Source organism: Numenius arquata, chromosome 16, assembly GCF_964106895.1.
Source record: "Numenius arquata chromosome 16, bNumArq3.hap1.1, whole genome shotgun sequence".
Lineage (NCBI taxonomy): Eukaryota > Metazoa > Chordata > Aves > Charadriiformes > Scolopacidae > Numenius > Numenius arquata.
In genome coordinates, this window is record NC_133591.1 from 3,879,852 (window position 1) to 3,897,793 (window position 17,942).

The window sequence follows — 17,942 nt, forward strand, 5'->3', positions numbered from 1 at the left end:
CTATTACTGAGATTCCTAGTTGCAATCTTTGGTGCTTTATATTGCTAAGAATAAAACAGTAGGGTGAATATTGCTTTAAATAATTAATTGAGGTGCTTTGAAGTATTGAGTGTCAGTTTTCTCCAAGCTGAGGTTTATCAGTGAGAGCATACAGCTGAAAATGACAGTGGGGAAAAAAACAGGGTTTGGGGTTTGGAGGAGGAGGTGCTGTTAGACAGTTAAGGAGCTGAGACTGACCATGTGTGACAGAAAGCAAAAGGCTGCGTTCAGCAGAGTGCATGGAAAGGATCTCTTCAATTGATCATGCTTTTGAAGAAATCAATTCATAAGGGGCTATTATCATGTCTGAGACGCAGTTAAGATTCTCCTATGTAGCTAGGCCTGGAAAGAAAGCCACCGTGTCTTTTAGAAATTGACTTCTTCCTAATACCCTGACCTTGAAATAGAAATTGAAAAATGTATTTTTAGACTTTTATATGTCTTTATTTCTACAAAAACCAGGCATCTTCCACTACATTAACGTACAGACTTTATAGGTTCTCTAAAGAAGTATTCAACTTATGAATGAACAAGGATTATAATTAGAGTTACAAACCCCATCTGTTTGTAAATATCACAATAACATTTTAAAGTAACACACTTTTAGGCAAGATTAGAAACAACTTCTACTTAGGTTTAATTTTGTCTTCAGAAGTATCTAGTCCTTATATACATTTAAATGCCTCACTTCAGAAGGGGAAGGGCTTCCAAATTTGTGTTTGGAAGCAAAAGTAATCACACTCGATAATAAATTAATTACTGTGCTCTTTTCTATTTTAGTCCAGAAAGCCATCTCTAGTTATGTCTGCAGCAGCTCTTACTAATACTTTGGCTCAACCCCAGGAAGACCCGCAGATTGTATTTGATGATCTAAATACGATTAATCAGCTACAAGAAATATTGAAAGTAGCTGTCTGTATTAGATGCAAGATTGAGGTATTTTATCATGTGCCTGGATTGCCTTTACTGTACATGTTGTTTAGGACTCTGCCTGGTTTCTGTGTCAGCCATGCCTGCTGATCTCCCTACCTGCGTGGGGCTTCATCCTCTTCCAAAAAGATAGTGCGATTTAGATGGACAGTTTGCCAGCATTCTTCCTTTATGTTACCCTTTCTTCCTCTTTTCACTTCCTCCACAAAAGAATGAAAATCATCCAGAAAAGAAATGCAAATTAGAAAAGAAGCTTGATGACATATCTTGGATATTCCCTCTTCGTGGTACTGGATATTATATTCTACATAGATGCTGTTGTCTGTCTGTATTCAGTCTTGTTTCAATAGACATCTTTAATTCATGTTTTTCTTATCCTTTTAGAGGGTCGCTGAAAACCTTTGTTCATACAGTGCATCTATTACAGAAACAGACGGATCTAGGATCCTTGCCTGTGGCTGATGTATTATACAGGTTTGTAGTGACTTTTCTATTTGTAGCATTTTTACATCAGCTCTGAAAATGTGTAAGTGCATTTACAGATGTATGTCTTTAAATGTGATTAAAAGGCTTTAGAGTTATTGAAAGATCTAGGAAAGATCGAAATTTAGTCAATTGCAGAAGGAAGACGTTAGAAAGTCAAATTTAAAAGGATCTACTAATTGGTTTTGGGTGTTAAGTTTTTTTTTTTTATTTATTAAATATTGATGATTCCTTTAAGTGGCTTATGAACTCTGACAGAGAATAATTACTTTAAAATATACTTCACCTTTACTTTTGATTTAGCTAATTTTTGCTGTCACTGTTCTCTATGCATCGTACTTTATTTTTCTACTTAAAGGTTGCTGCTTTTGGAGGGAGGACCTGGATCACCTTCGTGTTTGCTTGGAGGAAAGCATATAGTGTCTTGGGGCTTTGAAGACATGTTACCTGCACCTGATGCCAACAGTAGTTCCAGCAGTGAAAATAAAGGTGAATTATTTCATGACTGTCAGTATTAGCAGGGGAGGACAAGATGCTTTTTAGAGGTGGTAATTGTTTAAAAATTAATGTAAAGCTTTAGAGTTGGAAAGGATTTCTCCTTTTCTGTTGGAAGTAATGTAAAAGCAAGTACAGTACATATCAAATAACCGAAAGCTGATGGGTTTAGAAGGACCATCTGTAGAGAGAACGGGGCATCGCAGGACTGTCTCGAAGCCTGATATATAATGAGAGGGGGAGGGCAGCAACTGTCTGGGTACTTTGTTGTCTTAGTCTGTGCATTCAAAACTAAAGTTTTCAAAACCTGGACCTAATTTACAGGAGTACTAAGTTGTTTACATTGTTTGGTTTGTTATACCTATTCTCATTAACTAGGTATGTAAATTATTTGCTTTTTTTAAAGCTGATTTGGGCATCAGTTAGAAAAAATTATCCTCTTTAATATTAAAAATAAGAGGCTAAATCGTAAGTCTGGTGTGTTTATGATGGCTTTTTTTTTTTTTTGGATGACACCTCATTAAGTTTAATGCAAGCCATAGGAATTTACAAATCTGAGTTGTCATTTTAGGCTATCTGCAAACTTATTGGCAATATCTATATTTCGAAGAGGTTTTCTTGCTATGAGAGTGACGACTTTTTTTTCTTTCCCTGGCGGACTGTTCAGATTCTGTGAACTTAAATAGGTTGACTGGACTGGTTTATTGACATCCCTGTTAGAAGGCTTTGCCTTTTGTGTCCCATCTTGATTGCTAATAATGACTACTTTGTGAGTGACAAAACTATGTCTGAAATACATTTTGTCTTCGTTGAAGTGTTGAGAAGTGGGTCTGCTTATGAGCTTTAAGGGAAGCACAGAGTTGTACCAGAAATTAGATCAATGCTCAATATTAGATTATTCCTTCCTTGTTAACAGGTGTTGTACCAGTGGTCCTGAGCAGAAAGGCCTGCATAGTCATGAGCCTTGCTTGTATCTTATCTTGCTGCCAGTTCTGAACAGCATTACCTGTTGCAAAACCAGAAGAGAATGGTCTTCTGCTCCTCTGCGTCATTCTGAAGGCATTTAATAGCAAATACTCAAGGTGGTTTATATTTGAGTGAAGGAATTTTCCACTTGAAATGAGTTTGGTTGAATAGTTCCTAAGCACGGTTGGGTATGCTAGTCTAGTTCCTACTGTATTTATAGTTTTGAATAGTGTGCAGAAAAAGCCCCTTCAAAATTACTGTTTGGGGCTTTTTTTCACAGAAGCTTGGGCCATAACACCCAAGTACAGGTCTTTAACACTGAAATGAGAACACAACACAGGAAAAAGAAATTATTCAGAAATGGATGATGTACATTTGAATCATGAAAAAACAATGCTGATGTCATTTATTATCTCCAAAGAGAAGCTGAGTGACTAGCACCTAATTCTTGTTAAGTTTATTTTGCAGTGGCAGGAGATTTAAATAGCCCTAGTATTCTTGTGAGTGAGGTGTAATCTGGGCATCTCCATAAGCCTTGAAAGAAATGTAGGGAAACTAATGTAAAAAGGAATGACTATGTTACAGTAGCTCTTAGAACACTGAATAATAAATTCAATATGAAAAAAATGGTTCTGACCTGTCATGAGCATCTGTTGGTTTTCAGTTGCTGTGGTAGCAACCACGGGAAGTGTAATGACCATGGAGAATTTCCAGTTTTGTGTGTGACAGAGGAGGTCTCTGCTCTATTCTTTCTTCCTGATTCAGATGCAGACTTAGGGCGCTGTCTTGCAGCAGATGGGCTCTATCTTTACACAACAAATTCAGTGGGCAGAGGAATAAGCAAATTAGGATCTGGATTACATGGTACTTTGCGGTAAGTGACAGTTGAATATTTGCTACTCCACAGGTCTGTTTAAAAAAAAAAAAGTTATTGTTTTGTTAAACCTCTCAGATGGTAGATGTAATGACTAGACATATTATGCATTTTCATTAAATGCTATTTTAATGTTTTTGTATTCTTATCTGAAATTCTTCTTGAGTATGTTTTCTCTAGAATTGTAGAATAATTTAGGTTGAAAGGGACCTCTGGAGGCCATCGAGTCAGACCTCCTGTGAAGACATATATTAGCAGAATAGCTTGTATTTTAGATGTTATTTTATTGCATAGTAAGTTGGTTTACACTTAGAGAAATATACTTTAGTTTCATGACCTTGTACTTATAGTTGTACAATTGCTGAATTTGTAAGTATTTGTTTTCTAATTATGTCATTCATTATATAAATGATGAGTGCAGATGTGACTCACTGTACCTTCTTGCTTCTTTACTGCTTGGAAGTCATGAGGCTTGTTATGCTTAAAGCATTTTACAGTAGAAATTGTTGCCTTATGCTGACTTGAATTCAAGTTCAGTCAAAGTTCAAGAATGTGGTTGTGAGTTGTTCTTAGATAAACAAAAAATAACACAGAGTTTTAAAGAGTTTTAATATACTTTTTTTTTTCCCAGAGGTTTTGTGTACTGTCGTAATGAGGAGCTAGAGACGGGGTGGGTTGCTTTTGGCAACAGCAAACTTCTCCATCGGCCCGTCTCTTTTGATAATAAGCCTCACTCCCTTTTTCAGGTTGTGGATCAGCATACCCTTCAGGTAAAAGGAACAGCTAGGATGTTCATTCCATTGCATTCTTAATTAATCTCAATCATTTCTAGCTTTAATTAGTTTTGTCCTTTGAAGTTTCTTCTTACTTCATGAAACTGCCTTGCATGTGTATCTATATGTTTATACCTGTATATATGCATACAAAGACTTACACTGTACTGTATTATGAAGTATTGTAAGTGCTAGACTATAGTAAAGTCACATTATAAAACAATCAAACAATAGCAAAATGCACTTTGACTTAAACTGAAAACAATTTTCCTGAACAGCTCATTATTCTTCTACTGTAACAAAATTCAGGTATTGTTTCTGATTGTGTTTTGTAAACAACTGTCATCCTTTGTAAAAATTGATAGTTTGATTACTTTGGGTTTTTTTCATGTCATGGTTTTATGGTTGGATATGTGCATTTTTGTCCAGTGTGTTTCCTGAAACTGAGAATGTTTGGATTCTCCTTTTCTTCCAAAGTTTCAAGTAGTGTTTCAGAGAAGCTGCAGAAAGCACATGGCTCTTTAGCGTGTATATTTTCCTTATGGTACTGTGGGTATGCTCTCAATCATTAGAGAGGAGAAGATCCTTTTATTTTTAGATATGTTAAATTTTTAGATATATATACGCTGTTTTATATGCAGTAGGTCCATTTGGCAAACATTATAGAATAGCTCTTCATAACAAATAAATATAATAGTACTATTATCTTCAATAATAAGCCTCTTATGGGCTAACTGCACTTGATTTATTTATTTATTTATTTATTTTTAAGTACACTCTTAATACTCATAAGAACAGACTTCAAAATAAGAAATGTTAAGATGCTGTCTTTCTTGTAGGTATGTCAGATAATCCCAATGCCGGTAAATCACTTCCCGGTTGGCAGTACTATGACTACCGTGCATCTTTCTTCAGATGGTACATATTTCTACTGGATTTGGTCTCCTGCCAGCCTCAATGAAAAAACACCAAAAGGCCACTCTGTTTTTATGGATATTTTTGAACTTATAGTAAGCAAATTATGTGTTTTCTATGACTGGAGTTGATAGCATGACTACTGCTTAATTAAATATCAGCATCAAATCAATATATTAGGTTTGAGTATTGATGTGTGTAATCTGAATAGCTGTTTGTAATGTATTTACGAATTAACTTTTAACAGAAGGTTTATTGTTCAGCTCTATCTTCAGAGGATGTATCATTATCATACTCCAGCAGTATGAATTGTCTTGTAACATAAAACGTATTTTATTATAATTAGCAATTAAGCTTTATGATGGGACAGTAATTCAGTGTATTACAATTTAAAGCATTGTTTACTGTGGATCTGCTTTATTGTGTTAAAAGCCAATCAGGTCGCACAAGGTACAAATGCAATTGTTTTGTCTACACTGCATTTTATAGCCTAAGATGGTTTTTATGTTGAACGACAATTGTTGCTTTTAGTGTAAAAACAAATGCGTTTCAAAACATTAAGTCTAGAGAAATGTATCAGTAGTCTGAACTTCCTTTTCTCTCAATGGCTTATATATGTGGATATATATATATACATGCTTGTATTTGTATATGCAAGTGTGTATTTTAATTTAACAATAAAGCACCGCAGTCTGAAATTTTATTCATATATATAACAGAGCTTACAGCAATGCATAGACCTCTAGTTTTGATAATTGAAATTGGATGAGGATTTAGCTTTGGGTGCAATGGCTGTGGATCTGCTCAGCAGCTGCTGTACAGCGGCTGGACTTAGTGGGATGATGGAGCTGGAAGTGGTAGGCTATAGTAGTACAACTTACGGAAGATGCCTGATGCTGTAAATCAGATCTTATCTTCATTAAGAGGTGCACTCTTTAATAACATATTCCCTGAAGATTACGGTCTAAGAAAAATCATTACATACTCTTTTTGGCTGGCAAATGATTTAAAGGCCTCTTTTTACAAAACTTGCCAGTTAAACATCATTAAGAATACAGAGAGGTTAAATGTTAAGTAGAGTTCCATAAATAAGATAATGACAAGCAGTTCTGTCTTTGAGGACAGACAAAATAGGAGATACTATATTGAACCACAAAATCACAAACAAAATTAATACTCATCTGTCTAGCTTTTATAACACTTTTTTTTGTGAGAAATTCTGCCAGCAGGGTTTATGTTTGTATCCTATTTGATGTATTGTATTGTTCAGTTTTAGTGTTCAATTAAGGTAATCTGTCTCCTATGGATTTCAATACCTAAAAGTTTGGGTTTTTTCTTCATTTTAATAGGTTGAAAATGGTGTATGTATAGCAAATCCTCTACAGGAACGAATTATATTAATGAGAAAAGAGGGGGAATCTGCAAAGAGTATAAATGAGATGCTTCTGAGTAGGCTGTCGAGGTACAGAGCCTCCCCGTCAGCAACACTGGCTGCTCTCACTGGCTCTACAATCTCCAATACACTGAAAGAGGACCAAGCAGGTCAGAAGAGATTTTACTGACCCTCAGTAATTTTTCGTGTTTTGTTTCTTAACACATATTCTACTGGTTTTAGTAATTGCTAACGTCTTAGGGCATGTTAAAAAAAAAAAAAAAAAAGCACTTCTTTTTTCCCCAAAATAAGTGTTTGAAATATGCAGCTTTTGCTTAATGTTTCAATTACGAGTTCCTCTGCTAAATTAGGCATTGATCATGAGAAAAGTTTAAGAATGCAAACCAGGAATAATACTTGTAGCACCCATTTTTCCCCCATGTATTCAATTATAGGGCTGCTTTATGCCACATTTGATCAAGCTGGTAATTGCATTTATCTGCTGATAGTTCAGCTGGGCTTCTAATCGTTATGTGAAAAAGGACTGCAGTTTAGAAAATGAAACTATTGTTTTGCGATTAAGTTGAATATTATAAATTGGAGGTAGTTCTGCTTTTTTTGAGGTAATTTGAACAATATTTGGGTATTCTTTTATGGGCTTGCTGAAACTATCCAAGTTAGTTAGGGAGTTGTGAATGAACAGCATTGATGGCTTTCAGGATGATGTGGAGCTTTGTAAGATTTGTCTTACGATTTCATTCGGTTTCCTGAATTACTTCTCTTCTTCCTTCATATGTACATGAGTTTCTTTCTTCAATTTTAAACAATTAAAGATATTTCCATAAAAATAAATTATACAGGAAATAAATATGCTTGCAGGGAATTGGCAAAGAGTTAGCTTGAAGAGCTATCTTAAAGGCTGTATTTTGCCAGTTAACAACTAGAGTGCTACAGAAGAAGACGTGGTGGTTATTCTTGGGTGGTTCTTTAGTCAGTGCTCAGCAAAGTGTTGATCAGCTGTGGCAGGAGCTGGATCGTTATGACTGTATACATTTCGTGGGGAGCAGGAGAACTTAAAATAGTAAATGCGTAGTGAATCTCAAATGATCTCTTTATGTTAAAAGATTGTTTGGCTCTAAGATACTGCTTTCAGTATGTTTATTACCATAAATTCTTAAAACAGTTTTGTTTATACTTAAATTTAGGCTCCTAATTTGCCTGGTTTGGAAACTAGAGAGAGCATCTGTCATTTGTTTTAGTGGCCAGCCCAGCCTAAATCATCGCACTGTCTTTAATTTTTAAGCTGTTCTCTTTACTTAAATAACCTGTGAAACTGTTTGCGTCCTTCCGAGGATTGATGCTGAATGTGTGCAATTGTGAGGCCATCTTTATATACGACTTCTTAAAGCAACTTCTAAACGCTGCAAAATGTAGCTTCAAATAAATCGATATGGAAATTCATTTAAGTCCTAAATAAAAATTTGCCTTGTTTACTGCCTGTTACGAGTTTTTAATGTTCTGAAGAAATGCATGTTTGTGTTGTGTTTTTCTGTTTAATATTTCAGCTGCAAACACTAGCTGTGGGCTGCCACTGAAAGTATTAAGGAAGACTCCAATATACACATGTGGAACGTACTTGGTGATGTTGGTCCCACCCCCAGGTGGATCAGGCAGTTCTGCCACACGCTCACTCTTTGGAGGAACAAGTGCTTTGTCATCTTTAAAAAGTAAGTCATATACATTTGTGGCAGATTTTAAGTCCCTGTTTTTCTGATATACAATAAACTTCTCAGAAATTTATTGGAGATTTTTTTCTATGTAGTTCTTGCTTCAAGCTTGGTGTTCAATATTTCGGATGGGCAGTTCACAAGCCGAGCAGATCTCATTGATGCTGCAGGAAGTTCACTTGGACGTGGTGCTCTAGTTCCAGGACTTGGTAAGAAGTACACGTCTTTTCTGGGAATATTTCAGAACTAGACCTATCCAACCCTTAGATTCTAAATAACCTATCTGGACTTTAAATTGCAGTTGCGGTAAGCAACTCTGCAGTTGGTGGGGTTTTGTGTCTGTGGTGAAATTCTGTAAATTTAACATTTTTGAAAGTTCAGAATTCCCTGAAGGAATTTCCAGTATCTTGCTCTTGCAAGTCATTTGAAACATGTAGACAAATGGGTTATTTTTGAACTTTTAATGTATGGTAAATGCCTCTATCCTAGAACAGTCGTGTCTATAATCCTCTCATCCCTTTCCTTTTACTGTGTTGGACCTGCTTGTGTTTGTAGCTGTAAGCTTTTTCAGGAGATAAGTCTCTAAGTTAAAGTTTTTTTTTTAACACTTGCACTGTGCAAACCATCACTTTTATTAAAGCTATTATGTTTTTACCACAAGGCCTTTCAAACAAGTTCTAAGGTGCTTAATTGTCGATGGCTGTAGTAAAATAAATCTGAACCTTTTTTCCCTCCTACTTTTTCTAGAAGTTACTAGTATCTGATGCCAGACAACTATTTTTAGTTTAGACACTGTGGCAGTGTGTGATAAGTTTGTGGAGGGATGATATATATGATGTACTTATAAATAACGAGCACTGGAGTATTTGCCTGAAACGGTTCCTGTTATACATTTACTTGAAACATCAAAAGGGATGTGCATTTGCTTCATTCCTTTATTAAGAAATCTCCTTCAAGTGTTTGTCATTCCAATGAATTGTTACTAAATTGCTGTGATGTGGCAGAGAACTTTTAAAGCAAATAATTTGGATTTATATCTACTATAAAAATACTTTATCCTCGTTTTCTAACAAACATTATAAAATCTGATGTGTGAAATATTTTCCTTTTCTTAGGTGCCTGTTACGATACTATGAATAACATGATATGGACGTGCTCTAATGATTATATTGATCAGTGGTGTAATCCCGGGAACCAGGCATTCCATTGTGTCTGTCAGAGACTGGGAGTGAGTCACGTCATCACAGAGCCCAAAGGTGAGGTAAACATACAAGTCAGCATCTTATACAAAATGAAAGCAAAATATACGATTATTGTAGAATAAATATACAGAAACCACCGTCTGAAACTTTCTATTAAAAGTTGAGTTCATTCTTGGAAGGTTGTTTATAAATATTGGTCATGGTTTATCTTTGCTTTAAGAAAGGAAGAAGCGGTAAGTGTTTGGAAGTTTGCAGATTCTTGCTACCTTTAGCATATTAAAAAAGCGATGAGGGTAATTCTTTTGTTTATCTTGTGGGTGGGTGTCCTGAAGTTAGAGGAGATGATGATATATTGCATTTTAGAAGCAAATGCTAGTGCTCTAGTCTGTGTTTATAGACAGCATTTGAACAGCTTTTCTTCTTCTAGGGGATGCAACAACCACGAATGAGGTTATTAACCAGTTACTGCACCATGTTGGTGCCATGTGTATCCACCAACTCAACCTGCTTGCAGCCAGCAACAATCTTCCCATAACAAATTTTTTGGGCAAGCAACATCCAATTGAAGCCCATCATCTCAGCAGTATTTGTGACATTATGGAGAAAGCTATGGTGAATGGAGATACTTGTATAATTCGCTGCATCCTTGTTGTCTTTCAGGTATGAGGGCATCTTAAATGTACTTCTTCACAATAAACACTAAAAAAAAAATAAAAAATTAAGAATGCAGGCGACCACTTGATTTTATTAGTTTTTAATTTTTTCCCGGTTGCATTTGACCAAGCAGTGGCTTTGTTGTATTTTATACAGCCATTTAAGAGTCCTAGTTTAAATGTAATTGCCACCTTTATAGATTAAAATAAAATCCAGAGAGTTTACTTGCTTATTTCTTCCTTTTTTTTTCCTTATTTTTCCTCCCAAGTGGGTGGAAAAAGAGAAGGGGCTTCTCTCTTTGCTAAAGTGCTAGCCCAAATTTTGGAAGTCCAAAGTCAGTTTCTGACTCTCAGATTTTTAGTGACCTAGACAAATAGTTAGAGAAGCTGACTACAGAAAATGAGTTAAAATGAACAATGTTGAAGTTTTTAATATTGTTGTGTTTAATTTTTCTTAGGTGGTTTTTAAATTTTTCTTCAGCCCACAAACTGAAAGAAACAGAGATATTGTTAGAAGGTCTGGCCTATTACTTTGGCAGCTACTGATGGCACCAAGGGATCAGATTTGCTCTGAAATTCAGAAGGAGGTTTGCCTGGCTATTAGGTGAATATCTGTTTTCTCAAATTAAACTTAACTTAGATTTTAGATTATTTGAAAATGCTGTTACAGGTGAACATTGAAATTGTATTCAGCAGTTTAATTTTAAATTAATATGATAAAACTTAGGTTGACATAGTATGATAAAATTATTATAATTTGTATCTGTGCAAGAAGGGAAATGCAATGTGTTTGTCAAGATAACAGTGAAATAACAGATAATAATTGCTTTCCATACATCATTTGCTGCTTTTTATTGGCTTTCTTTAGGGTTTTTTAATGTTCATTACAGTATAGCTGCTAAATTCAAGCAAAGTTTTCTGTGTTTCAGTGATGGCTAGCGTGACTTTCATACTTAGCTTATATAGTTTAGTGATGTTCTGGAATAGGCAAAGTTAATGTTGTGAGCTGTTATATCAGTATTTCAAGGGACAGTATTGAAATTCTCCTAAACAAAAGGAATGTAAGGGGAAGCAGAATGAATAATACTTGAAGAATGCTATAAGATTGAAGACATGGGGGAAAAACACTGGCAGGGTAGTTAGACGATCTAGAGAAGGTCAGGTTTATGTTTAGAAAACGGGAATCTGTTTTGGTAGAAGGGTGGGCATTATGTCTCTGGGCTGGTACAACAGGTCATCGAACACTTAAACAGGATGGTTGCTTGAGCTCCACATCATATTAGCTACTGCATCTCTTGAACCTGATGCTGTGTAATTTCCTTTCTATGGCTTGTCAAAATAGCAGAATGACTAAGTACGGGGAAGCGAGCAAAAAGTGTGATTGTGTATCACGAAAACGAGATAATGTAAATCTCAAGGACAAGGAACGCTGTCTCAAACATCCTAAGTACAAATATAATCTACTTTTAAGTGGGAAGTGCTCCAAAGGTTGAGAACAAAATCTTCTGAAGATCAACCTGCATTTTTTGTGTGTGAATCACGACATTCCAAATTTCAGTGGCTTTATGCAGCTCTAAGTTAGTGAAGAAGAATAGCATAACTTTAGTATGATAATCTAGCATTTTCAGGATCCTGCTTTTTGACAGGGAACAGTGTATCCTGTCAACTGTATGGACAGCTGCTGCACTTTTCCCTTGTTTAACCCTATATCCTCCAATGACTTGTGGAAAAAAAGAATCAGAGGTGGGGATTAGGTAATATTTCCTTCCACCTGTTTTCTCATTGTGGGATTCTGATACCAATGAAAAACTCAAACTCAGCTTGCAGTGTTTGATAACTTTTCCTGATGTTTGTATCACAAGTTGGTCAGCATGAGCCAGAGGGAGGGAAGCTGCAATAATCTCTGCTCTCAGTGTGAAGCTGAAAAACACAACCAGTTTTCTTTTCTGAGAGTGTTATTTAAAAAGAAAAGGGAAAATGGGGAAAAAAAAAAAAAGTCTGAAATAATAGTTTCAACACTTCAGACAGTCACGAAGTACTCCTTTTAAGTTATTGTGATCTTCTACCTTGATGTGGTAATTCATGTAGAAAGGACGAAGTTCATCACAAGTTAGGAAAAATATTTCCACAAGGAGTATTTATGCATAGCTGTGTTGTTTCTGAAATGCTGGTTCTAGAATCTTCTGCATAGCTTAAGCTAAGACTTCTATAAGGAGCCAGTCTTTAATAAGTATAAAACTGTAACAGTAATGGCTTCTTGATTATTGTCTCTTGCATTTTCCATTTTTATTATCACAGAAAAGCCACAGCTATTACCCCATCACCAGAGTTGTTCTCTAAGCCCTCATCCGTTTTTTTTCTCTGACATCTGTCTTTTTCTTGAAAAAATGAGTGTTCTGTCACATATACAAGTGATTAGTGTGGCGTTTCTTAGAGGGAAGCTCTTGAAGAAGCTTTGGCGCCTAAGCAATAAAATACATTGATTACAAGAGATTTCTGGAGAAGGATCTGTATATTTTATGACCAATACAAATGTTATGTATATGGAGGATGCCTTTCTAAGTTGGAAGAAGCTATTACATAGTCATTCTAAATGTTACATCATATACTAAGCTGAGATTCTGTGACACCGTTTTTCACGTGTCCATTGAAATTATTTTGTTCACTTCTAAATACATTTAGTAATACATGGTTTTATTTTTTCTTTAGCTCTGGTTTAAATATCCTGTATCCCGGAGAAGCAGAAATCAATAATTTATTGAAATTGGTCTTAACTGAAGGTGAGAATATCTTATTGACATGTGAGAGTGTGATTTTTTTTTTTTCTAACTGAAAACAAAAAGTAAAAATACTTCTGAACCTCTGGAGGGAGAACAGTTCAGAATATTGAGCTCTAGTCTGCTTTAAACCATTCCTATTCTAGGATATTACAGAATGCTTCAAATTCTGAAGCTGCCTTCTGAACGGCTACATGGTCAAGCGTATGTAAGGTGTAGAAAAGGAAAATTTGTCTCAATCAGGCAGCTGTTAGAAATCAAAAAGGATTAAAGTTCTCTTTTGTCACTATTAATAATGTTTCTTGGCCAGGTTGTATTTTAGAACACCTAGTTAGTAGTTAGTGTAACCCATGGCAATTACACAGTAACCAGAAGTAATTTTAGCCCTTGGTGAAAGAGTAATAATCTACTTGCATTCCCCATGAAATGGGAGCCTGGATTTAGAAGCAGCTGATTCACAGTAATTTGTTACTTCATAGGAATGTGTTAGTGCGTCAAAGTCTTTGGAATTTAAAACAGTGCTGTGTGCAGAGTAAGTTTTAACAGTCTGTAATATCAACATGGAATCAGATTACACTGTAAATACAGTAATTTCTGAGAAGTAGCATGTATTAAGCAAGATATCTGAGGAAATAAAAATAAATTAGTTCTGTAAAATGCTGTTTTGCAAAAGTTTTTACATTCCATTTTAGGAGAGAGAAACAGCGGTCTCTCTCAACTTCGCGACGTTATCTTGACCAATTTAGCTGAACAACTTCAGAACAACCGATTTGGAAGTGAAGATGATGATCATTATAGGTAAAACGCAACAATATGCTCCCCTCCTCCCCACTTATGTATGTTTTTGTTATTTGCTTTAGGTAAACTTGCATACAATTCTGCTGAAATTGCTTGTTATCTCACTGGCAGTGTGACCTGAAATACTATCTCTGTGTCCGTAGTGGGTGGAATTTCATTAGGGCAAGGGAGAGAGAGGTTTGGTATTTTAGGGGAAACTTTGGAGACTTCTGTACCCAGGCTTAGTTTTGGATTCCCTGCTACTTACCATCTGTGTGGTAAATGTGGACGATCATTCATAAGTACAAAATTGTGACATCGTTCTCTGTGTCACTATTAGGTGACTTCTCAGCAGTAAAGCTGTCAATCTCAAGTACCTGTTCAAGTTGAGTATTTTTTTAGGAGTCATTAGATATAATATTTATTTAATATTATATATTTTATATATATATTATATATAATAAATTTATATTATCACAGCCCAGGAAGTCACTGGTTATCTGTTGTATTGATTGTTTTCAGGCGTTTCAGACTTGGTTTTCTTTGTGTCTGAATCTCTGAAGTAGAACAGATACTTGTTTTGGTTTCCCATAGTTTGTGATACAGCTTGCAGGGACTTCTGAGATGAGCTATACAAAATACACCCTAATTAGACTATTAACATTTGACATCTTTCTTGCATTTTTTTGAAGACTAAATGATGAGCTGTTGCACTACATTCTCAAGATTGTTGTCCGAGAATCTTGTGTCTTAATCACCAAGTGCCAAACTGTATCTAAGGATGATTTTCAAAGGCTTCTTTCAACTGTGCCTGTAAGTAAAATGTACTTTGATAAAAGTATATTTGCCTTTGGCTTCTTCTCCTCCTTAAATCCATCATCTTCACTGAGCATATAGAGGTGAAACTTTTATAGTCGTGTGTCTTAACAAATACAGGAAAAGAAAGTCTTTTGTTCTGTGCAGGGAAGGAAGAAACAATTTCTTAGAGCAAAGTAAATCGTACAGTAATGATAAAGTAGGTTTATATGCAGATGTATTTTCCAATTGCTCTGTTAGCTCTATTTATAGAATATAAAATTCACACAAGCAGAAAGGATTAAAGGATTATGATTTACAGACAGAAATGAGTGAAATTTGACATGATTTAATGGTAGAAATATGCATAGGTGTTTGCAGCAGGGCCAGCCCCCTGAGCTGGCTGATGGCAAAGGCAGGTGAGGTGCACGTGAGCGCTGGGGAGGGCACTGGAAGTCAGGGTCTGTGCTGCGAGAGGTTGCAAAAGGAGTAGTAGCATGGAACCAGCACCTTCAGGAATGTGAAGTAGATTTAGCTCTATGGTGGCATTATCTTTTAAGAACTAGTTAATTTTACAGTACTTGAATATTACTGTAATGTTACATACTTGAATAAAATGGTGCTGCTTCCTTATATGCCTTGCAAATTATTTTGCAAAATTCAGTGTTTTCAACTAGTTTCTTCTCTTAAATATGTTTTAATAAGCTTGTGTTAAATAAGCAAAAAAAAATTTTGTTCAAGGGAAATTATTTTTTGCTTTTGCTTGTCCTCTCCCTCAACTTTTTTCCTCTTTTACATTTCAAAGTACAAGGATTGCCTGAATCAAGGTTGACTAAAAGGGTTTAGATAATGTAAAGTGTGCTTATTTATGTTAAAGGCTGCATCTTCGTGTTTGCGGTATCTGATGGCTGTACAGAACCACCTCCTCAGTAACACTATTTTGATTAAACCTGATGAAAATGATGACAGTGACAGCTCCTTGCAGGGAGAGACATTGAAGGTACAGGTAAACACCAAGTTTTATTCTAGTATGGCTCTCTACAGTCAGTGTTCCTGTGACTCCTCTGCTTTCTACAGTGCATTCTACTTTTGCTGTTTTGTTGGTTCTTTTCCTCTTGATACAGTTAAATTACTGTAGATAGTTTTTTCTTGTTCTCTAGCTAAAGTCTGCAATTGTTCTGTGTTCGGTATTGCACCTTGGATTCTATATTGACAGTGAGAGCAGACACTTCCCTTCCTAAATATACATATAATGAGATTTAAAATGTATATTAATTAATACATGCTGGTAAGAAAATTCATGTGCCAGGAGTCCTTTCTGGCCACGTTACCCTCCCACTTCATCTTCTCTAAATCACTTAGGTGGTCCTAGAAAAAATATTTTTCGGGTTTAAATTGGAAAGGGTTTTCTCATTTGCCTGACCTGGCTTCTGCTTTTTTGCAGTTTTAACTTATAAAGCTTATGTAGAACCACCTACATCTGTTGTCTGAAATACTGTGAATAATATTTGTGGCAAAGAAAGTGTTAGAGGACAAGGTTTGCAGCCAGCAGTTGTTTTGTTGGTATAAGGGTTATTTAAAATGATGTCATTTCATATTACTGCTGGAATAGTCTTGAATGAACTCATAGAAGCCAGATTTGTCCTAGTGTGCAGGCTGTATTCTCATAGTGGTTTTTGTAACAGTAACAATTCTTCTATAATGGTATTGACTTCTGAATTTCTGGTATTGTTTGTTTGTTAAACTGGTTTTGTCTGCTACTCTGAGATTTTGTGTGCTTGTAATCTGTTGCAGTTGAAAGCTGTTTGTTCAGGCTCATTGAGTAAATGCTAAATATTGTAGTACTTTTCTTGTCTCGCTATTCACCCATGTTTTCATTGTTCAGTTTCTCTCTCTACAGTGATCCTCATACCTGCTAGGACATTCTGTCACCAATGCTGTACCTTGGCTGGCTGACAGCTCTCTCTCCTGTGCTGGACTTGGGGATTCCTTCCCTCTAGAAACTGGACGTGCATCCTGTAAAATATGCACCTAGTTTCTCCCAGCACTTTGGGGCTTAGCATTAATCAAATTTAAGTCTTGGATGAATCTACTGCTGCAGGCCTGCCAGGTCACATTATCATTATTTTAATTTGGAAATCCATCGTTTTGTTCTGTTGTTCTTTTTTTTGTATTCTCTAAGAATTTAAGTATCCTGTAACCCTTTTTGTACCTAGGAGCTGAAGACCAGCATTTTGTCTCTTGCTACACAAATTCTGACAGGATGCGATGAAGTCTTAGAAATGTTGCAACAAGTCACTACAGCACTAATAAACAGTGACATTTCTGATAGAGAGCAAAGGTAAGACACACATGAGTAGGCTGACTTGAAAACGGTAATCTGTTGCTGTTTTGTTGCTTATTGTCCAAGTACAGTTACCATTACTTATTCTTTGTAACTTCATGCTTGAGGTTTGAATGAGATGCAAACAAAAGCTGTGAATCTTTTCTCTCATTAAACAAACACCTCCCTCTCCCAGTTGTGTTTTGGGTTCTGTCTGTGCTTGCAAGATTAGTTTTGTTTATTGACAATACACAATTCCTTCAGGATATTTTCAGATGGGTTTCATGCTCAAATGTATTTCTGTAGATAGAGATTCTTTTAAAGTACTTTGAGCTATGTGTGCTAGGAGCCTGATATGTCGTGTTTGATGTGTACTTTAATCCCATGCTCATAGGAGCTTATGATTTTTTAGGTAATTACTGAACTCTTGATTTACTGCCTTGTCTATCATTGTTTAATAAGAATTGACAGGAAATACTAGGATACTAACACTTTGGAGAAATTATAATGTTTTCAGGATAGTAGGATTGGTTGGTTTGCTTTTTTAAATATAATGTAAGTGTTCACTGCTAAATTTTGAATTGCCTATTTATGTAGCCTGTTACAAGATTAAACAGATGACTAAAACTAGTAGTGATACTCTATGAAAATCATTTTTACTTTGGAAACCTTGACTCTCCTTACAGATTAAAAGGCCTGGAGCAAATCACGAAGGCTACTATGCTTGGTCATCTGCTTCCTGTCCTGTTGACATCTCTGATGCATCCAAATTTGCAAACCCTAACTATGGCAGATGCCTTGATGCCTCAGCTTGTGCAGCTGGTTCTTTACACAAGTCAGG

General features: G+C 35.8%; 1 protein-coding gene across 2 annotated transcripts in view; it reads left to right on the forward strand.

Annotated features, from left to right (window-relative positions):
• Positions 1-17,942, forward strand: part of HECTD4 (HECT domain E3 ubiquitin protein ligase 4) — a 73,188-nt gene that overhangs the window by 12,557 nt on the left and 42,689 nt on the right. For both annotated transcript variants that reach the window (XM_074159899.1, XM_074159900.1), the window contains exons 3-19: positions 1,354-1,443; positions 1,811-1,941; positions 3,679-3,787; positions 4,419-4,557; positions 5,400-5,570; positions 6,825-7,017; positions 8,413-8,574; positions 8,670-8,783; positions 9,690-9,830; positions 10,204-10,436; positions 10,888-11,033; positions 13,139-13,209; positions 13,899-14,004; positions 14,676-14,796; positions 15,656-15,784; positions 16,995-17,119; positions 17,788-17,941. In XM_074159899.1, coding sequence (XP_074016000.1) covers positions 1,354-1,443; positions 1,811-1,941; positions 3,679-3,787; positions 4,419-4,557; positions 5,400-5,570; positions 6,825-7,017; positions 8,413-8,574; positions 8,670-8,783; positions 9,690-9,830; positions 10,204-10,436; positions 10,888-11,033; positions 13,139-13,209; positions 13,899-14,004; positions 14,676-14,796; positions 15,656-15,784; positions 16,995-17,119; positions 17,788-17,941 — 2,335 coding nt within the window. The remainder of the gene's footprint in view (positions 1-1,353; positions 1,444-1,810; positions 1,942-3,678; positions 3,788-4,418; positions 4,558-5,399; positions 5,571-6,824; positions 7,018-8,412; positions 8,575-8,669; positions 8,784-9,689; positions 9,831-10,203; positions 10,437-10,887; positions 11,034-13,138; positions 13,210-13,898; positions 14,005-14,675; positions 14,797-15,655; positions 15,785-16,994; positions 17,120-17,787; position 17,942) is intronic.